The 21,649-nt window shown below is 50.2% G+C and overlaps 1 protein-coding gene and 1 pseudogene across 1 annotated transcript; both read left to right on the top strand.

Annotated features, from left to right (window-relative positions):
• The first annotated feature begins 263 nt into the window (after positions 1-263).
• On the top strand, positions 264-2,533 carry LOC119328123 (laccase-4-like). The gene is made up of 4 exons (XM_037601152.1): positions 264-428; positions 555-1,080; positions 1,174-2,148; positions 2,231-2,533. The coding sequence occupies exons 1-4, from the start codon at positions 318-320 to the stop codon at positions 2,359-2,361; spliced, it is 1,743 nt and encodes a 580-aa protein (XP_037457049.1). The 5' UTR covers positions 264-317; the 3' UTR covers positions 2,362-2,533.
• An 11,610-nt stretch (positions 2,534-14,143) lies between these two features.
• Positions 14,144-17,129, top strand: LOC119333320 (annotated as a pseudogene).
• The last annotated feature ends 4,520 nt before the right edge of the window (positions 17,130-21,649 follow it).

The following is a 21,649-nucleotide window of genomic DNA, read 5'->3' as shown; positions in this document are numbered from 1 at the left end:
GCCGCACTCCAAAGCTAGGGCGCGCTCCAGCTCAAGCTTCTCTCCATCCCTTGAAGCTAGCCCTGATAGTTCATCCACCAAATAACGAGAATTGCCGCCTAAGCCTGTCCGTCGTGCGGCCATTCATGCATGTATCTCAAGCAAATGGCCCGGCCGGCCGGTGGTACGTAGTTGCCACACGTTTGGGACCTCCTGTTCAGCACATATATATACTCAGCCGAAGTGCTTGTCTCAACATTCATTCCACCCTCCATCATCTTGTCCTCTGCTCCTCAAGAGCTGCCTCAAGATACAGAAGCTCAAAAGGAGTACAAGCTATGGCCATGGCTATCTCCTATGGCCTTCCAGCTCCGTGCTCTCTCCTCATGGCGACCCTGCTGCTGCTCATCGTCCAAGCCCAGAGCGTCACCAGGCACTACAATTTCAACGTATGTCCACAATTCTTCCATCTTCTGCATGCATTTGCGGTCATCATCTTGATCTGATCACATTAATTCATGCATGGTGCTCGAGCTCGTCTTGATCGAAACCTTAATACGTCTGCATGCATGCAGGTGCAAATGGCGAATGTGACGAGGCTGTGCGGCACCAAGAGCATAGTGACGGTGAACGGGGAGTACCCCGGCCCGGCGCTGCTGGCGAGGGAAGGCGACCGCGTCGTCGTCCGCGTCACCAACCGCGTCGCCCACAACGTGACGCTGCACTGGCACGGCATCCGCCAGCTGCGGACCGGCTGGGCCGACGGGCCGGCGTACGTCACGCAGTGCCCCATCCAGACGGGTCAGAGCTACGTCTACGACTTCACCGTCACCGGGCAGCGCGGCACGCTGTGGTGGCACGCGCACATCTCCTGGCTGCGCGCCACCGTCTACGGCGCCATCATCATCCTCCCCAAGCACGGCGTGCCTTACCCGTTCGCTGCGCCGCACAAAGAGGTCCCGGTGGTCTTCGGCGAGTGGTGGAAGGCCGACACGGAGGCGGTGGTCAGGCAGGCGCTTCGGACGGGCGGAGCACCCAACATCTCCGACGCTTTCACGATCAACGGGCTCCCTGGGCCGCTCTACAATTGCTCTGCCAAAGGTACTACGTGTTTTCTATTCTTTCTAGCCAATGTCACATGTTTATAAAACGCGCCAACTACTAATAGAGATGTTGTATGGTGACACATCTCAGACACTTTCAAACTGAAGGTGGAACCCGGGAAAACGTACATGTTGCGCCTCGTCAATGCCGCGCTCAACGATGAGCTTTTCTTCTCCGTCGCCAATCATACACTCACCGTCGTTGAGGTCGACGCCGTCTACGTCAAGCCTTTCACCGTCAAGACCCTGATCATCTCTCCAGGCCAGACCACCAACGTACTCCTCACCGCCAAGCCGTTCCACCCCAAGGCCAACTTCTACATGTCGGCCGCGCCCTACTCCACCATCAGGCCTGGCACCTTCGACAACACCACTGTCGCTGGCATCCTCGAGTACCAAAAGCCCGGCTCGCCCTCCGTGCCAAGCTTTGACAAGGACTTGCCGCTGTCCAAGCCGGCTCTGCCGCGGTTCAACGACACCGGCTTCGTCACCAACTTCACCTCCAAGCTCCGCAGCCTCGCCACGCCTCAGTACCCGGCGGCCGTGCCACGGTCTGTGGACAAGCCGTTCTTCTTCACGGTCGGGCTGGGCACGCTCCCGTGCCCCGCGAACACTACGTGCCAGGGGCCCACCAACAAAACGCAGTTCGCGGCGGCCATGAACAACGTCTCGCTGGTGCTCCCTTCCACGGCTCTCCTCCAGTCGCACTTCACCGGCGTGTCTCGGGGAGTCTACGGGTCCAACTTCCCGGTCACGCCCCTCTTGAAATTCAACTACACGGGGGCGCCGCCGAACAACACGAACGTGGCCAAGGGGACCAAGCTCCTCGTGCTGCCATTCAACACGTCGGTGGAGCTGGTGATGCAGGACACGAGCATCCTCGGCTTCGAGAGCCACCCCCTACACCTGCACGGCTTCAACTTCTTTGTGGTCGGGCAAGGGTTTGGCAACTACGACGCCGTGAACGACCCCGCCAAGTTCAACCTCGTCGACCCGGTAGAGCGGAACACCGTTGGGGTGCCCGCCGGCGGGTGGGTGGCCATTCGCTTCCTCGCCGATAACCCAGGTACCTAGAGTTAAATGCAAACCGTACTGAAAGAATGTTTATGTCCATGCTCATACTACCTATCATATTCATGTACGTGCAGGTGTATGGTTCATGCATTGCCATTTGGAGGTGCACACGACGTGGGGATTGAGAATGGCATGGCTGGTACTAGACGGAAGCCTTCCGAACCAGAAGTTGCTCCCCCCACCGGCTGATCTCCCAAAATGCTAGTCACAGAGGATCAAAGCCGTTGGTTTCCTCTCTAATTTGATTTGTTCGTTAATTTGCGATTGATGTCTCCTGTCCAGGGTTGTAGCTTTTTTGCAATTTAAATTTGTTCTTTCACTTGATTAGCAGTTTGTAAAAACGAGAATGTTTTGAGGGGTGTTGAATAAACGGTGGTGTGAATTACACGTCAAAATTCCAAAAGTTTTTGGAAGGGACCCTGGTAAGCGCCATACCTGTTTTTTTTTTTGAAAAGGGGATTCCTCGGCCTCTGCATCAGAAAGATGCATACGGCCATCTTATTAACCAAATAAAGTAGTGCCAACATGGTTACAAAGGTCTTCAAAAGTAATAAAAAAGCATAGAAAGCTCACACAGAGCCAATAAGGGCTAGAAACACCAACTAGCCAAGAAAAGACGCCACAACCGGTTGGCTAAAACTAGATAGGGAAACTAATTGCCTATCCTGTTACATGACCGCCATCCAAACCGGTTGAAGATATTCCGAGCTACCATCTCCCAGCGAAAAGACCCAGTAACCAAATGTTCCCTGGCCTCCGTCTGGGTGAGTAGCGATCACGAACGGATCAGAGCCGTAGTTCGGAATATGACCTGCAAAAAATGTATACATGATATTCTGTTAAAAACCAAATCATTTCTGCAAGTCCAGGTAGTCCACAGCAAAGCACAAACTCCAACCCGAATATGTCTCGCTAAGTCAGGCTCAATCCCATTAAGCCATGTCCCAAATAACGCATTAACAGAATTCGGTGGATTGATATTAAAGGCAATGTGGACCGTCTACCAAAGTACCTTGGCCAACGAGCAATCAAAAAAGAGGTGTTTGATAGTCTCATCCCAATCGCAGAAACTACACCTAGTAGGTCCTGTCCAATTACGCTTTATCAAGTTGTCCTTAGTTAAAATAACTTGTTTATGGACAAACCACATAAACACTTTTATTTTCAAAGGAACTTTGACATCCCAAACATGCTTGGACGTAGGAATGGAGTTCGAATCAATAACATCAATATACATTGATTTAACCGTGAATACTCCAGACTTAGTCAATTTCCAGCGTAATTCATCGGGTTGTTGTGAAAGCTGGACCTCCATCAGTCTCCTAACTAGACGGAGCCATTCTTCCCAACGATTGCCCGCTAGTGTTCGTCGGAACTGAATATTAAGGGGGGTAGATTAAAAGACCGATGCGACGAACACCTCACGTCGTTGAACAATGCGGTACAAAGACGAATATTGGATGGCTAAGGGTGTCTCGCCGAGCCAAGTATCCTCCCAGAAACGTGTACTCGTGCCGTTTCCAATAACAAACTTCGTCCTATTAAACAAGGACTGTTTGACTTTCATCAGGCCTTTCCAGAAAGGTGAATCGGTCGGCCTGACTGTAACCTGGGACAAAGTTTTTGTCTGGAGGTACTTGCTGCGAAGGATTTGAGCCCACATAGCATCATTCTCCGATGAGAGCTTCCACAGCCACTTGCTAAGAAGGCATTTATTCTTAACTTCTAGATTCTCAATACCTAGACCCCCTTGGTCTTTCGGTCTACAGATGATATCCCATTTGGCAAGCCGATATTTTCTTTTAAGCTCATCACCATGCCAAAAGAAACGCGATCGATAGAAGTCCAGTCTCTTCCTAACACCAACTGGGACCTCAAAGAACAATAGGAGAAACATTGGCATACTCGTGAGCACTGAATTAATCAGGATTAATCGGCCTCCGTATGACATGAGCTTACCCTTCCAGCAACTCATTTTCTTCTCAAATTGGTCCTCGATGCACTTCCACTCTTTGTTTGTCAGCCTACGATGGTGGATTGGAATCCCCAGGTAAGAGAAGGGTAACTCTCCCAACTCACACCCAAACAATTGCCTATAAGCATCCTGTTCGTCTTTGGCCCTACCAAAACAGAACATCTCGCTCTTATGAAAGTTAATCTTTAACCCGGTCAATTGTTCAAATAGGCATAACACAAGCTTCATATTTCTCGCCTTGGCCAAGTCATGCTCCATAAAGATGATTGTATCATCAACGTACTGAAGGATGGATACACCTCCATCAATAAGATGAGGTACCAATCCACCTACTTGACCATTTTCCTTAGCCCTTCCTATCAAAATTGCTAACATATCCACCACAATGTTAAACAGGATAGGGGACATCGGATCTCCTTGTCTTAGGCCTTTATGTGTCTGGAAGTAATGACCTATGTCATCATTAACTTTAATTCCCACACTACCTTTTTGCATAAATGATTCAACCTGTCGGCGCCAGGCTTCATCAAAACCTTTCATACGCAATGACTGTTGGAGGAATGGCCATTTGACCTTATCGTACGCTTTCTTGAAATCCACCTTAAAAATTACTCCATCTAATTTTTTGGAATGGATTTCATGGAGTGTTTCATGCAGGACGACCACCCCTTCAAGGATATTTCTGTCCGGCATGAAAGCAGTTTGGGACTGTTGCGCCACAGAATGCGCAATCTGTGTGAGCCTGTCAGTCTCGACCTTGGTGAAAATTTTGAAACTAACATTAAGGAGACAGATCGGCCTGAATTGCTCAATTCTCACAACATCTGTTTTCTTGGGAAGTAGTGTGATAGTCCCAAAATTCAAGTGAAATAATTGAAGCTGTCCAGAGAACAGATCATGGAACATAGGTAGTAAACCCCCCTTAATAATGTGCCAGCACTTTTTATAGAACTCTGCCGGGAATCCATCCGGTCCGGGAGCCGTATTGTTTTTCATCTGTGCAATAGCATCAAACACCTCCTTCTCCGAGAACGGGGCAACCAGAATATCATTATCGGCAGCCGATAGCTGGGGCACATCCTCAGCTGCTTATAATAGTCGATAATATATGTTTTTAGGTTATCCTGACCTAAAATAGTGCCCTCGTCTTGCTCAAGCTGAAAGATACACTTCTTTCTGTGCTTGCCATTAGCTATCAAATGGAAGAATTGAGTATTCGCGTCCCCTTGGACCATTTTGCGGACTTTAGCACGCAAAGCCCACTTCAATTCTTCTTCGCGGAGCAGTTCTTTCAACCTCTTCTCCGCCTCATTTTTAACCTGAAGCTCAGCTGGCGATAAAATAGTGGATTCAGCCTGTATGTCCAGGGCCTGTATAAGAGTAAGGAGTCTATCCTTTTCAATCTTATACACACCACTGAGGTGCTTAGCCCAACCCCATAAGAAACTTCTCAAATGCCTAATCTTATTCTGCCAATGCTCTATCGCAGTCTTGCCTCCTACACCTCTATCCCACTCCCTGGCAATCAAGTCCACGAACCCCTCACGTTCAAACCATGACATCTCGAAAGAGAAGGTGTTCTTGTTACCCACGTGGTTCGGCTCCCCTGAGTCCACGAACAATGGGGTGTGATCAGATATTCCCCTCGAAAGAGCTTGCACCATAACCAGAGGGAACTTTTTTTCCCACTCCACGCTCGCAAGAACACGATCAAGTTTTTCATAGGTAGGGTTTGGCAGAGCATTAGCCCAGGTAAACTTTCTACCAGAAAGCTCTATCTCTCTCAGATCCAAGCTTTCAATAATGGTATTGAACATAAACGACCATCTTCCGTCAAAGTTATCATTGTTCTTCTCCTCTCTCCTCCTGATGATATTGAAATCACTTCCAACTAAAATTGGAAGCTGTTCTGACCCACAGATTCGAACAAGGTCCGCCAGAAACTCCGCTTTAAGCTCGGGCTGTGCGGCACCATAAACCGCCACCAAAGCCCAGTTAAAACCATCTATCCTAGACCTGACTCGAAACTTCACCGCGAAGTCGCCCATCACTACACTTCGGACTTCAAGCGAATCGCATCTCACACCTAGTAAGATACCACCCGATCTTCCTCGCGAAGGGAGGCAATGCCAATCGAAATCAATACCACCCACAAGAGAAGAAAGAAACTGGGGCGCAAAGTTATCTCTACCCGTCTCCGATAGAGCAACAAAATCTAACCTCTTCTCTAAAGCTGCCTCAGCTAGGAATCTTCTTTTAGCCAAGTCTTTCAGACCTCTGCTATTCCAAAAGATTCCTCTCATATTTCATCATGGAATTTTTTAGTGGTTCGAATCCTAGCACTCCTACAAACTGCGGAATCGGGATAGATCTTCCTTTTCCACTTACGCTTAGGTTTACTAGGCTCTGTCGCCCGGTCCTCATAACCGGGTTCACATATATTACTAGCATAATTCTCTAGGGGTACATCATCTTCCTCAGAGTCATGATTGGGGGGTGCTAGATCCGCACACAAACTATCGAGCACTCTAACCCCTAACGCATCAATCTCATCATCATTCATTGGTTTAATTGCTGCAAGATTACGAATAGTCTCTAAGGCACGTTCCGCCTCCAAATCTAATAGATCATTTACCGAATTGGTAATCTCACTATCCGTAGCACCTAGTGAAACTCCTAATTGGTTTGCATTATTTATAATCTCCTCATTAGAAAAATGCAATAAGGAATTAGATAAGTTGACGGACATACCAGAAGATAATGCAGCCTCCTAAAGCTTGGCCGCCCTCATAGCGCACCGCTGCTGCATATCATCCACCTCCGGGATGTTGAGGATGCGAGCACTCATCCGTCTCCCCTCGAAGATAGGGTCCGGGATCCCGCCAAACGCGACAACCTCCTCCCTAGTAAAACCTGGCACAGAGTCCCTCCAAGGGTCTACTGAGGTTACCAGAGAAGGCGTCTGCGGGCTCCCGAGCCCCTCAGATGGGTGCCCCACACCAGGGATCCCCGCCATGGGTATGAGCAAAGAGGGGATGACGGGGACCGCCTGCCCGCGCCCTCCTCCCACCCCACCCGCCGGCTCAGACGGATGAGCCATCGACGAAGGAGAAGCGGTCCTCCTGACCGTCGGGGAAGAAGGAGGAGCCAGGGCCTCCTGCCCCAGCACCCCCCAACGCAGCTGCTGCCGCGGTGGTTACTGCCACCACCGGAGTAGCAGGAGCCGAGGCCGCCTGCCTCGGGCTCCCTCTCCCAGCACCGGCCGACCCCCTCGGGGCCGGCGTCACCGACGCCACCGAGATCGGATGGGGATGGGAGAAGGCGAGGCCACCTGCCCCGAACCCCCTCCCCTACGACCCATCTCGCCCGCAGTCGCCGACACCGGAGTCGCGTCCACGTGAGGCGCCAAGACAAGAGAAGCACCCTCCGGCCTCCTCTCCGTAGCTCCAACCAAAGTCCTTGCCGACCGTCCAGCACACAATCCAGCATCCCCCTCGAACTCCAACGGAGGGAGCGTGTGCTCAAGATAATCATCAGAATCTACCCGGTCACTCCATAGTCTGGGAGGTGCCGAGGCTGGCTCAAAGGACCCAAAACGCAGAGTAGTCATGGGCACCGCTGGTGATGCTGCGGGCTCAACCCCGGTCCCATCCCCAGGCAACTGAGTAGCTGGGTGAGAACCGTGAGACCCCTCTCGCATGGGCTCATCTGACGGTGCCCCCTTAGCCCCCGCATTTCCATCACTGTCGTGCATGTCAACATCGTTACCATTAACCGCATCAGCAAATAAATCAGTGTCCTCAAACTCGATCTCTAGCGGGAACACCTCTCCCCTATAGGTCCAGTTGACCTTATCAGGCACGAACTCAATATCCAGAACACTCACTAAAAGTCGGGCCACCCCATGGGCACGTGTGAAAGCCATATCCACTTTTTCTGTCTTCCCAACCAAGATGCCCATACTAGCCACCACTCGAGCATCCTGCAAAGGCTTAGATGGAGCCCCTCTAAACCGCAACCAGACCTGCGTAAGCGGCTTTCCCTTAGGCTCAACCTGCTTCCACTCGTGGAACTCCAGGATACACTTAATACCGGGGACTCTGCACAAGCCAAAGCTCAACAATTTCTGCAAATCATCCACAGTTGGGAAATCAACCTTAAAAACCCTGTCCTTGATGAGCACCAATTCCCATCTAAAATCCCCGGGAGCCAGCTCCTGAAGCCTCCTCACAATCTGTGCCCCAGTCACCTCGCCCTCACAATCCCGGTAGTCAAGCTCAGGGTATCCTCCGGGACCTCTCTCGCCGCCGGGGACTCAAAAAACATGAGCTCAGCACAATAGACTCCATAAATATTAAGCGTCGGAGGCAGGTCACGCAACAACGGGCACTCCCTCGAGTCATGTGCAGGCTTGCCACCCGACTCACACAGTTGGGCCACACACTCAGCAATGAAGTGGCCCTTCTCACCACAACGGTAACAAATCATCCTCTCCTTCTTACGTGCATATTTGGACGCCCTCTCGGCATCAGACCTATCGGTAGCCTCATCCACCGTCCCAGTCTCAGGAACCTCAACACTGGCCAAGGCATTCACCACCTCCATCGCCTGGGAAGAAAGCTCAGTGGAAGTATGGTCGGACTCCACTGTAGACGCCGCAGGATCAACTGCCCTGGGCGGGGGCGGTCGGCGAAATCTCCCACGGCCCCCACCCCGACCACCACGATGGCCATGAAAGCCTCCTCTCTGACGGTGATCCGGGCCGGAGGCCCCCTCGACAAAACCACCTGCCGGGCCAAGAAACAGTCTCTCAGCAGACCCGTCGCTTTGCCAGGCAAATCCACGACCTCCTCCCGTGGAAGAGGATCCTCGGTGCTGTTCGTCACCATACGCATCATACCCATCATCCCCCCACTGGCCTCGGGGCGGATCCTTGGGGTCTCTGTTGCTAGAATTCGGCCTCGTCTGTGTTGGACCCGCGCGGTTTTGAGTCAGCCTTGCGACGTAGTGGGGCGGAGGTGCGGCGCGAGGCGGACCACCAGAGGGAGTCTGCACCACCCCAAGGGCAGTAGCACCACGACCAGCCGGAGCCACTCCGGCCACGCCCGGCGCCGTCGGCTGCATGCCAGCACGACCCGCTGCCGGCATAGCTCCGGGCGCCGCACCCGGTGCAGGCGACCTCGGCCCGCCCCGCCCTGCAGCAGGGAGCTGCTGCCCCGGTGGCCGGGCGCCCTGGAGAGTAGCGCCCCGGCCCGGAAGACCTAGCGCCCCTCCACCGCCCGCCGGCGGTCTCTGTCCGGGCGGCACCAGGGCACCTCGCCCAGGCCCCGCCGCCGACGGCGGAGCTGCCCCGCCCCTTCCCACCACACCGATGGTCTTCCCAGCAGGCGGCGGAGTTGCCCCACGGCCGGCCATCGTACGGAGTGGAGGGATCCTCCTTGCCTGACTAGCCCCGCAAGCCGGGAAACCTCGCGACCCAAGCTTGCGAACCCTAGAAGGAAGGGGCGACGGCGCACGACAGAAATCACGCTCGCCCTCGTACGTGCATGGGGCATCAATAACGATACGGGCAGAAGAGCCTAGAGCAGCATGGGCCTCATACCCATCTGACTCCGGCCCAACTTCACGCAGGCCCAAATCCGTCCGAACCGGCCCAGCCGCACCCAGCAGCTGATTCAAACGAATCAACCTCGCGGTCGAGTTCTCGGTCGCCGCCGCAGCCATGACGGGCGCCGCTGACGCCTGCCGACCGGCGTGCCGCCTCGCATTCTTCCGCTTCTTCACCGTAATCCAAGATTCCGGTCTAATCATATCAAATAATGCAAGATTTGGAAGACTCACCTTAGGAATGGGTCCTTTCCAGGGCCGGATCGCCGACGCCGCCGTCTTCCGATGAACAACGCGCCGGATCATCTCGATCTTCTCGCCCACGTGAAGACCGATACGCGCCGGATTGTCCGGTGGCAGAACCTGATCGATCATCATGGCCACTTCATCTTCGCAATAACCTGCATGGAATAAATCACAGACGAGATCTGAAGGTGTCGGTGAGGGCGGCGCCTCCGCCGGAGATGCATACCCATCGTCGTCCGCGTCTTCTTCGTCGGACTCGGCGAGAGCCCAGAACCGCCCACCGACGCGCCGGCGATCACCGGCGGCGGACGGCGCCGTCGCGTTCGGGTGCATGGTTGCCCGCCCAGTCGACCCTGACCTGTCTAGCCCCTAAGGTGAGTCTTCCAAATCTTACATTATTTGATCAGGATTATGTTGTCGCAAATTATGTTGTCGCGAGGATGATATTCTTTAGTAAGCATGGCAAATCCTTGCCATTCCAGTATTTTATCAGGATTTGTCATGCTTGAACTAAAATCACGACAATTATTACGGTACAGATGTATTAATTGAAGTTGACATACTCGTGACAACATAATTTGCTATCAAAACGTTCGATTTACCATGGAAGCGAGCCAAAGGCACGCCGCCGTAATCACCTCTCCCACATCGAAGCTAGGCCAAACTTATTGTAGTAGACAGTTGGGAATCGTCATGCTAAGGCCCCATAGGGCTAGCGCACCAGAGCAACAACTATCGCCGATGAAGAAGTATAGATCGAAAGAATCCAACTTGTTGCATAAGAATTTTAACATTATCAAAAATTTAATGCTGAATTTTAACCAGCTAGATCAATCACGTGTGAAAATACTATGTTGCCAAAATCGGACAACACATGCCAATCAAAAAGTTACGGTAATGCTATCTGGTTTACGTTCCCTGAAAAGGTGATACCAAATAAATGTATTCTGCTGGCAGTTTTAGTTGCGACGCGAGATCAAACGATGACAGTTGCAGTTTCTGCTTGTTTTTGACTCAAAATGTCTGGTTGTTTTTTACTCAAAATTTCATTCTTAAAAAAAAACTGCTAAGCATGTCCAAAAATATTGAGAGCCGTATCTTAAGAAACTGCCGGCAGAAATGTTTGTAAATGTCACCCCTCACAATGTCCGTATGCTATTGCGGTCCAAAAGTTATCGAACTTTTGGTCGAATCCTTCCAAATAATTCTTTGTTTTTTTGGCAAATAGTGGATTTTATTGACTCAAAATGATGTATCAGAAGAATACAAACATAATAAGTACGTACCCAATCTCTGCATAGCTAGAATGCACACAACCAATATTAACACACACATACAACAACCTGCCAGCAGATAGCAAAGCCATAGCATCTCCAACAGCCGCGGAACGCGCCGCGCGCTAAAAGTCAGGATACAGCGCCGGGTTAGCCAGCTTTTGCGCGCGGTGGTGCGCTGGCTCTAGCGGCCGCCGCAAATTAAAGCGCGCCCACGCTGCTCCAGCAGGCGCGCTAAATTTCAGTTTTTTCTACTACGATTCGTACATATTTGGTTTAGTAGATATAGTTCTCCTACTACTACTACTCGTCCGACTCGGACTCTATCTCAGTGATGTCCTCCTTCGACGTCGGAGCGTAGGCGTCAAGGAACCGCTTGTCGCCGGAGTTCCAGGAGGACGCATCTCCTAGCGCTTGGTTGTATTTAGCGACCGCCTTCCGCCTTCGATTGTCCTCGCGATAGTCGGCTCGCTCCTCCCTCCTCTTCGCCCTCCTCTGGGCGAAGAACTGTTCCTCGTTGGTGTCTTCCGGGAAGCGATGACTCCACAGCGCCATGGCTTGCTCGTCCATCTCGGCCAGCCTGAGACGATGCTCCCGCCTCCGGTGCTTGTGATGATCCTTGTCAGTGACAAGCCGCGGGAAAGGTGCCAACTCCTGTGCGCACTCCCGCGTCGCCACGTCGGCGAAGTTCATGTCCTGATGGGACCGCAGGAGGCGCCACGCCGCAGCGTCGTACGCACGGGCGCCCACCTGGGCGGTGTCGAAGGTTCCGAAACGGAGCCGCATGCCGCGCCCGACCGAATCTCGGCGGAGTAGGTGCCGGACGGACGCACGCGGACGCCGCGGTAGCCCATACCTCCGCGGCGGTGAGGCGCATGGTGGCGCGATGGTGGCTGTCGGCGGCAGAGCGCGGCAGAGGGTGATGGAGAGATGGAGAGAGCGACAAAGGGCGGTGGAGAGATGGAGAAAGCGGCAGAGGCGCTGCAATTTATAGGCGCGCCGGACGCGGCGCGCCAAATGTAGCGCGCGAGCGGCCGCCTTTTCCCCCCGCGCGCAATCTTTTCGCACGCGCGCTAGTTTCCCACCACCGCTGGAGCGGGCGAAAACGTCCCGCGCGAGCTAAAAAGTCAATTTACCCCGCGCGCGCGTCTTTTGGCGCGGCTGTTGGAGATGCTCTAAGACCAAAGCTATGTATAGGCAAGGAGAGAAAATGGCCCAACGTGATCAGATCTGCAATCGGCAAGTTAAAACAATGACCATATTCGCACCAACCTTCTCATGGCATCATATGGATGACGATGTTCTTCAACAGTAACACCTTCACGAAGGGAGCTACATTCAAGGGCCGCCGTCATCAGATCCAACCACCCAAGGCCATAATCTAGGTTTTCACTCTGAAGAATCAGTCTAAGCATATTTGAACAACACCTTCAACAAGGTACGATGTAAAACATCACCATTGCTAGGCATGACCAACTTGGGTTAGACCTAGGCTTTCACCACGGAGCTCAAGATTGGGTGCTCGAGTAGCACCATCATCAAAGTCACTCATGTATTGTCGCTGGCACTTTTCCACAATCCAGCAACTACATGCATTGGAATCGTCGCCGCTGCACAAGATTCCTCCGTGTCAAGCCATCATCAATAGTTTGCATCTCATCACCGAAGTCAACTACCGAAAGATCTAAAGAGATGAAACTCTGAGAAGACCTTTTGGTGGCCACCATAATCCGCAGGGCGGCCATCGTCGCATGTCGGATTGATCATTCCAATGAATAACATAGACAACAAAGCATACTGAAGATCACTTCACCAAAGAGGGCTTTACCCAGCCTCATCAGCTCAAGGGACAACATGGCTGGAACTAGAGCATGAAATGCAAATCAACATCACCAGTGCGTGGGAGATGCCATAGCCGCCACCAACACCGCTCGCTTTGGTGATGCCTCGCTAGCAGCAGAATGCGACTGCTTCACCTTGAACCCAAGGAACCAGTCCCAAAAGATCAGAAGGATTGGATGAGCACCTCCCGATCTGGGCACCTGAACACATGCACGGGCAACTACCAAGCAACCTGCCGCAACCCCTCCACCGGCAAATTTGACAATTTTGACCTTGGGACGAAATCAATTCATGGAATGAACTGCCCGTGAAACTATTTCACAGCACTGACCCTTTTGTGTAGCGCCCGCCACGCAGGCGCCACACCCTACAGTGCAACGCCCAGCTCTGGGGCGTTGCACGCCTGTCCACCATGGCAGCCCTTGGGCCCGTACCCAGTAGTGCAGCGCCTCCGAGCTAGGCGCCACACATGTAATGTGCAGCGCCCGGCCCGTAGGCACTGCATTGTGACTTAGATGCCAGCCACCCCACCCATTCGTTCCAGGAGTTACAGAACAGGCGCGCCGGCGGCTTCCTCCTCTCCCCCTCTCAATCCCCTCTCCCAAATCCTTCAGATCCGATGATTTGGTCCGTGCATTTCTTCACCAATCCATCCTAGAAGGTACTCTCCTCTGATCCCCTTCTTTATATCCATAAAAAATATGATATTTTGAAGATTTGGGGAATCCTTGTTTGATTAGATTAGATTTGAATCTTGCATGTATTAGAACTTTGCATGTATTACAACCCTTGTTTGTTTGATTTGTGGAACCCTAGTTTAGTTTATGGAAGAGTTATTTGTATGAAGTAGGCATAGTTTATGGAAAAGTTATTTGTATGAAGTAGGCCTAGTTATTTGTGAAATCCTAGTTTATTAGTTTTGTTTGATTTGATATGGTTGGATACATAGATTGGTACGGTTGCATCTAGTAGGCGTACTTTAGTTTATTTGTATTCAAAAGATAATCATCTTGACAAGAAAGCTTTCTTTCAAAATTGTTAGGATGGTTTGGCTTCTCGATGATCACTGGGACAAACAACACCGGTCATATGCTATGGCGGTGGAGCAGCGGGTAATAATGAAAGTGGCCTGTTTTATGAATTTTGTATTTATTTCAAACACAAATGCCCCATATGTAATGTTATGAATTGTTTGTTTGTAGGCGCTTGCACCTTTGAAGCTTCATTCTCACGGGGTCACCCTTGGGTGGATGCGCTATGATGAGCGATACACACCGTATGTAAGGGAGACATGACTTCTCCCTTTCATTCATATGGTCAGACGGTCGACGCCACCCAACAATGCTCCAGCACTCACTGCGCTAATTGATCATTGGCAGCCGAAGACACATAGTTTCCATCTACGGACCGGGGAGATGACCGTGACGCTCCAGGATATTGCTATGATCACCGATCTTCCTATCGATGGGAATCCTCTATGTATGAGCACCGTTTCCGATGGGTGGCGTGCGCAGATGCATGCCCTTATCGGTATGGTTCCTCCGGAGCCTCCGGAACCAGCAGCAGAAGACAAGAAGAAGGAAAGAGTCGCAGCCGGTGCTACTTTCACATGGATTACTGAACACTTTGGTACTTGCCCACCGGAAGCTGATGAGGACACTGTCAAGACATATGCTCGTGTCTACATGTGGTATGTGATATCCAGGACTATGTTTTCTGATGGCACAGGAAAGAATGCTCCATGGATGTGGCTGAAGGCGTTGACCGTCTTCGATAGCAATTGGAGTTGGGGTTCGGCGAAACTGGCTTACTTGTATAGACAGGTATGAAGTTGTTTCCTTTTCACTTCATTGCTACATTATGAATGCGATCTTGCTCTTAATTGAACCATGTTCTCTTTTATGTGCAGTTGGACGAAGCCTGTTGTAGGTCATCTGGAGGTATTGGTGGTTGTTTGCTCGCACTTTCCATATGGAGCTGGGAGCGTTTGCCGGTTGGACGTCCGAAGAAGGTGAAGTACGATGATTGGGACGACAAAGGCAACCTACTACGGCTACCCACTTGGGCTTACAAGTGGGATGTGTTAAATGAGACGACAGATGATCCCTCGGTCATGTACAAGTTGTACCAGAGCGAGCTTGACGCGATCACGCCTGAGCAGGTGAATTGACATTGCATAAGTGATTATGATGCTTCTATTGCAAGTCGATATCAATTTTGCATTCTATCCCATTTTGCAGGTGATATGGGAGCCGTATGGAACAAGAGATAGTTTTGGTAACCCTTTAGAGTTCAGGCTGAATCCGATGTGCACTACGGATAGGGATCTCTGGCGTATGCGGTGCCCACTCATATGCAACTAGGCGGTTGAGCTTCACCTCCCACATCGAGTGCGCCGTTAGTTTGGTTTGTTCCAGGCACATCCGCCGGAGTGGGAGGACACGGACAAGTTGCTACACACGTCAGATATAATTAACCTTGAGTACTTAGCAGCTTCTCGACGGTTTCGATGCTACTAATATTATGTTTCTAACTTGCAGGTTGGATAGGAAAAGGCAGCGGAAGATTAAGGATTGGGACAAGCATCACAGAAAGTATGTCGTATAGTTTGCGCTTAGTGTGGAGCAAGCTAGGGCTGGAAAAGGAGTCCAGCTTCGTGAGCACTGCCCTATAGCGTTCAACAATTATCTCACATGGTTTCTTGCAAGTACCCGTGTGGAGGTATGCAAGCCGGCGTATGCTGAGGAGATTTTGGAAGAACCCACTGTTTTTGATGAGGTAGCCCAACACCAGTACAACGCATTAGTCAGGAAAGGCAACTCAGTGATCCCTTTAGCTCCAATGATGAACTTTGTGGTATTTTCCCTCTTTGCTTTTCATTCACACTATTCACATCTTCGCTTGCCTAACACGTTAATACCATTTTTGTTCATAGCGTTCCTAGATCAAGAAAGCAGCTGATGAGACCGAGACTATTCTTGAAACAACCCTGGCTGGCAAAAGCGATGGAGAAGGTGCACTTCGAGCATTCATCAAGGTTCACATCTCCTTCAAACTAGCACTTAACATGTGTTGCTACGTTCGATGTCTCATTCACTTGTACATGTTGCAGCGCCAGGGCCAAAAGTTAAGGCGGCTATCAAACCTTTTTGGGTGTCGTGACCCCGAGTATGTATCACCAGAACGTTCTAGGTCGGCGACACCATCAGATCCCGCTTTGGGCCAGAGCCATGGTGATCATTTGGAGGATGAGGATGTGGGTGTGGTCACCCAAGAGGTATGGCATGAGCATATATATCCAATTGTTGATGCATTGCTAACTATATCCTCACAGACGGTCTTTCCATATCTTTTGTTGATGCATAGGTTGCTGATGATATGACCTTGGGGACGTACCAGGTTAGGTCTGCATACAGGCTAAAGCCTAGGACGGGAATCAACAAGTACACACCTGAAGACTTCACCCAAAGAGGCAAAAGGACGGTCGGCACCTCGCAGATGGCGGCTTTGGATGACTATTTGGATGACGATGTCGATGACATGGAGGAACCGGAGCCGGAGTGGGAGCGTGTTCCTCTTCCTAGGAAGGTGAAGAAGTTAGCCAGCAAGAGGGGGGGAGCAGCCAAAAAGCGCTCAAGGAACTAGCTCTATTTGTAACTAGCTCTTCTTAGGAACCAATCATCATCCTTTATTTGTAATGTCGGTGAACTTGGAGTTGTTATGTCGGTGAACTAGGAGTTGTTATGTCGGTGAACTTGGAGTTGTGGTAGCTCTATGTTGAACTTGATCCTCTTTGTATGTCTTAGTTATGTTGAACTTGGAGTTGACGTCTTAGCAATGTTGAACTTGATCCTCTACGTTGCACTTGTTGTCTTAATAATGTTCAACTGTGACTGAAATGTGAACTTAAAGTTTCTGACTGCTTATTCTAGGAAATGTTGCAATGTACCTGAAAATGACCAAGTTTACAAGCTACAGCCGCTGCAGCGCCTAGCTTGGAGGCGTCACACTGTACAGTGCAATGCCTAGCTCTTGGGCGTTGCACTGTACAGTGTGACGCCTCCACGCTAGGCGCTGCAGCGGCTGTAGCTTGCAAACAAACTGTTTGCTCTCTGCTTAGCTCAGCCTAAGGGTGCAACGCCTCAGAGCTGGGCGTCACACTGTATAGTGCAGCGCCTAGCCCTGAGCAATTTGTGTGCGAGAAATTTGTTCAACAAAGTGGCGAACCGCTTCTCGGAGAAAGCAAGACAACAATCTTGAAGATCATCGGCCAACTCCTTAAGGCCACATGCCCTACAGAAGTTCGAACAAAAGTGCCTCATGCACCATCGATGGTGCAACGGAGCATGCCCGGGAATGTCAACCTCCACCGCGTTAAGAATTCCTGCATGCCGATCTGATATGACACAAATTTCCCTTTGAGCGGGTAACACCTTCGTCCTCAAAAGACGCAAAAACCACTCCCAGTTGTCATTGTTCTCCACCTCAACCAAAGCAAATGCCAATGGCAACACCCGGTTATTGGCATCACTTGCTATCGCAACCAACAAGGTGCCCTTGTATTGTCCGGTCAAGAACGTGCCATCAATGGCGATGACCGGCCTACAGTGTTCGAAAGCCCTCACGCATTGCTCGAACGCCCAAAATGCATGGCCAAATACTCGAACTTTCTTTCCTTCATAAACCGTTGTTTGGTGCCCATGAGGCTCGACAACATGAACCATGCCCGGGTTTGTGGCGGCCATGGCTAACAACAACCTAGGGATTCGGTTGTATGCTTCCTCCCAAGTACCATACAACATCTTAAATGCGGCTTGCTTCGCCTTCCATGCCTTGCCGTACTTCACCTTGTAATGAAAGATGGCTTTCACAAGGTCAATGACATGTTGGACGCTCATTGTTGGAAGTGTGGATATTGAGTTGGAGAGCCTATAAGCGATGAACTCGGACGTGAGTTGTCTGTGGTCTTGGGACACAATCTTGCCATCCACCCTTTTGCCTCGGCACATGTGAGTTGGCACACAACTCACTACGTGCCAAGCGGGACCTCCTTTCCATGGTCTTGCACGCACAATCCACAGACATATTTCATCTTCACATGCACATGCAACCGTGTAGCGCACATTGACGTTCGAGTGCACCACCTTGTGTGGACGATAATGCGTAACCGAGTAGTTGTCGAGCCACATCTTCAATTCCAACAAGGTTTCGAACTTAGACCCTTTAGCAATCCGGTTCTTGTCGTCTCCCAAATCACGGTGAGAGCTTGGCCTAACCCCAAGAGATATAGATTTGCCACCATCCACAACGGCTTCATCCGCGAGGCTAACATCCTTGAACAATGGTGTCTTGTGATCCCAACCGAATACCTTCTCGAAAGCTTCGGCCTCCTTCACCGTGAACCCCTCCTCATCAACTTGTTCATCGGGACCTTCGTCATCCGAATCCGATGCATATGCATGGGAAAAAGGGATGGAATGGTCCATTGTCTCTTGCAAATGATATTTGTCAAGATCACCCACATTGTTGTCATGGAGATCAACTTCATTGTCATCGTCCGCATACTCATCATTGTCCTCTTGTAAAGCTTCATCTTGGTTGTTTGTAAAGGGCTCAATGTTGGCCTCACTTCTTGGGTCAAAAGAGGTTCAACAATTTCATCTCGCTTCAAGGGTGGGGGGCTACTAGCAACCAAAGGGGAGGGTTTCCGGTTCAAGTCCAAATGCAAATTTGAATCAACCTTCTTCATTGCAAATAACTCAAGAGCCTTGTCAAGTGAATCGGCCACCGTTTCCTTGTATGCAACCCAACGTTGCTCCGAGTTGATACGCATTGTCTTCCAACGAATGTGCATTCCAAAACCTACATTATGCCTTCCCTCCAACTCAACGATATCACTAGGGTCCATCCATTTCAAATCTTTCCTCACTTGTTGCAAGAGCTCCACATAGCTAGGACTACTATCAAACACCATATCAAGCTCATCCGGATCCGGTTCAATATTGCCTTTCAAGAAGGTGTCTTTGTCCCCATGATGAACAAACACACATGTTCTTCCCATCCCTATAAGCATTCAAACAACACAACGTAACATTGCTTCCATGAGTACTAATTTAAGGATTAACACGGAATACAAACCCTAATATATATATCAAACAACAACCCTAACCCTAACCATAACCCTAACCCTAACCATAACCATAACCCTAACAATAATCCTAACCCTAACCATAACCCTAGCACCAACATAAGAACACCCATAAGAATAACCCTAACATACTAACAAAGCCTAATCATAGGAAATTGGCAAACAAAGATCTCACATCTCCATGCAAATCTCTAGATCTAAACAAAACTAGGGTTTCCCCAAACTAGCATTACTTGGATCAAAACAAGGGGATCGGAGAAGATTACCTTGAGGGAGGGTATGGCTTCGAAATCCACGGACAAATTCTTCAAATTTGCAAGATTTGGGAGAGGATTTGAGAGGGGGAGAGAGTGGGAGAGGGGGCAAAGCTCGGGTTGGGGTGTGTGGGGTGGGGGGAGTGGAGGAGGGGGGCCAAGCCGCTGGATAAGTCACAGTGCAGTGCCAACGGGTCGGGCGCTGCACATTACATGTGTGGCGCCTAGCTCAGAGGCGCTGCACTACTGGGTGCGAGCCCAAGGGCTGCCACGGTGGACAGGCGTGCAACGCCCCAGAGCTGGGCGTTGCACCGTAGGGTGTGGCGCCTGCGTGGCGGGCGCTACACAAAAGGGTCAGTGCTGTGAAATAGTTTCACGGGCAGTTCATTCCGTGAATTGATTTCGTCCCAAGGTCAAAATTGTCAAATTTGCCCCCTCCACCAGCCGCAACAGAAGACAATACGACACAAACTACGCTGCGCCTCATGCTAGCAACCACCCGCGAGCCGCGGCTTTGAGTTCCCCTACTCATGGGAGCGCCACCCACCATCGAGAGAAGGCCCCGCAGCTGCCAGCTCCACGCGACCTTTGCCCATAGGAGGTGCCGGTGGCGGTGAGGGAGAGGAAGAGGCGTAGGGGCTAGAGACCTCAGCATGCCTGGGTCCTGTAGGGAAGGAGTGACGTAGGGGCTGGAAAAACAAAGTTTTCCAATGTTTACCTCATGGCGTCAAAAAATATATTCTTTGATGAGTTGGACATGTGCACATATTGCCGAAGGCCCTGTCGGTAACCCCGCAAACAGAAAAAAGGCATGTTCGCACACGAACATGTCATCGTGTACCATCAACGGCGGGGGTGATGCACCGCAGCTCACGTAGAAGGAGATCCGACCGGCAGTGCGATATGTAGAACAGCCAGCAGATGCTTTTGGGGACCTGAAACCCTACACGCCCGGGAGGGATCCCATCAGGGCACGCGGTGCTACTTGTGAGGTGTGTGGGGATTTCCTCGAAGATGAGAAGATGATGCAGTACAATAGAGATAAGTATTTCCCTTAGTTAAGAACCAATGTTATCAATACAGTAGGAGAACCACGCAATACCTCGTGAACATCACCTACACACAAAATAACAAATACTTGCACCCAACACAAACAAGGGGTTGTCAATACGTTGGCGGTTAATTGCAAGGATCAACTCTCATAGTGATAGATAGATAAACAAAAACACAATATAAAATAATGGTAAATAAATTGCAGCAAAGTATTTTTGGATTTTAATATATGATAAAAATAGACCCGAGGGCCATAGTTTTCACTAGAAACTTTTCTCTTGAACATAGCATACGATGGGTAAACAAATTACTATTGAGCAATTGATAGAAAAGCACATAGATATGACGATATCCAAAGCATTGATCATGTATGTAGGAATCAAGTCCGAGACAAGTAAACTGGCTCCTGCCTGCATCTACTACTATTACTCCACGCATCGACGGCTATCCAACATGCATCTAGAGTATTAAGTTCATAAAAAATGGAGTAACACCTTAAGCAAGATGACATGATGTAGACAAAGTTAACTCAACTAATATGAATAAACCCCATCTTTTATCCTTAATGGCAACTATACAAATATGTGTCATGTCTCTTTTTGTCATTGGGATTGAGCAGTGCAAGATCGAACCCATCACAAAGCACCTCTCCCATTGCAAGATAAATCAATCTTGTTGGCCAAACCAAACAGATAGATCGGAGACAAATACACAGCTATAACAATCATGTATAAAAGAGTTCAGAGAAGACACAAATAATATTCATAGATAATATAATCATAAACCCACAATTCATTGGTTCCAAACAAATACACTGCAAAAGGGATGACATCGAATAGACCTCCAAGAACATCAAGGAGAACATTCTATTGGAGATCAAAGAGAGAGAAGCCATCTAGCTACTAGCTATGGACCCATAGGTCTATGGTAAACTACTCACACATCATCGAAAGAGCATCAAGATTGATGTAGAAGCCCTCCATGGTCGATTCCCTCTCCAACAGAGTATCGAAAAAGGCCTCCAAATGGGATATCTTGAGAACAGAAACTTGTGGCGGTGGAAAAAGTATTTTGGGTGGTGTCGGGGTTATGAT

The sequence above is a fragment of the Triticum dicoccoides genome, chromosome 7A (genome assembly GCF_002162155.2).
Source record: "Triticum dicoccoides isolate Atlit2015 ecotype Zavitan chromosome 7A, WEW_v2.0, whole genome shotgun sequence".
NCBI classification, from domain to species: Eukaryota; Viridiplantae; Streptophyta; class Magnoliopsida; order Poales; family Poaceae; genus Triticum; species Triticum dicoccoides.
The sequence above is the reverse complement of the archived record's forward strand: the minus strand, read 5'-3'. Positions and strand labels throughout refer to the sequence as shown.

What these genes read in the sequence shown, in the direction of transcription:
- LOC119328123 (XM_037601152.1), top strand. Translation starts at nt 318, where the DNA reads ATGGCCATGGCTATCTCCTATGGCCTTCCAGCTCCGTGCTCTCTCCTC. An exon ending in CCAGGCACTACAATTTCAAC is followed by an intron (nt 429 to 554) that starts GTATGTCCACAA and finishes GCATGCATGCAG; the next exon opens with GTGCAAATGGCGAATGTGAC. An exon ending in CTTCCTCGCCGATAACCCAG is followed by an intron (nt 2,149 to 2,230) that starts GTACCTAGAGTT and finishes ATGTACGTGCAG; the next exon opens with GTGTATGGTTCATGCATTGC.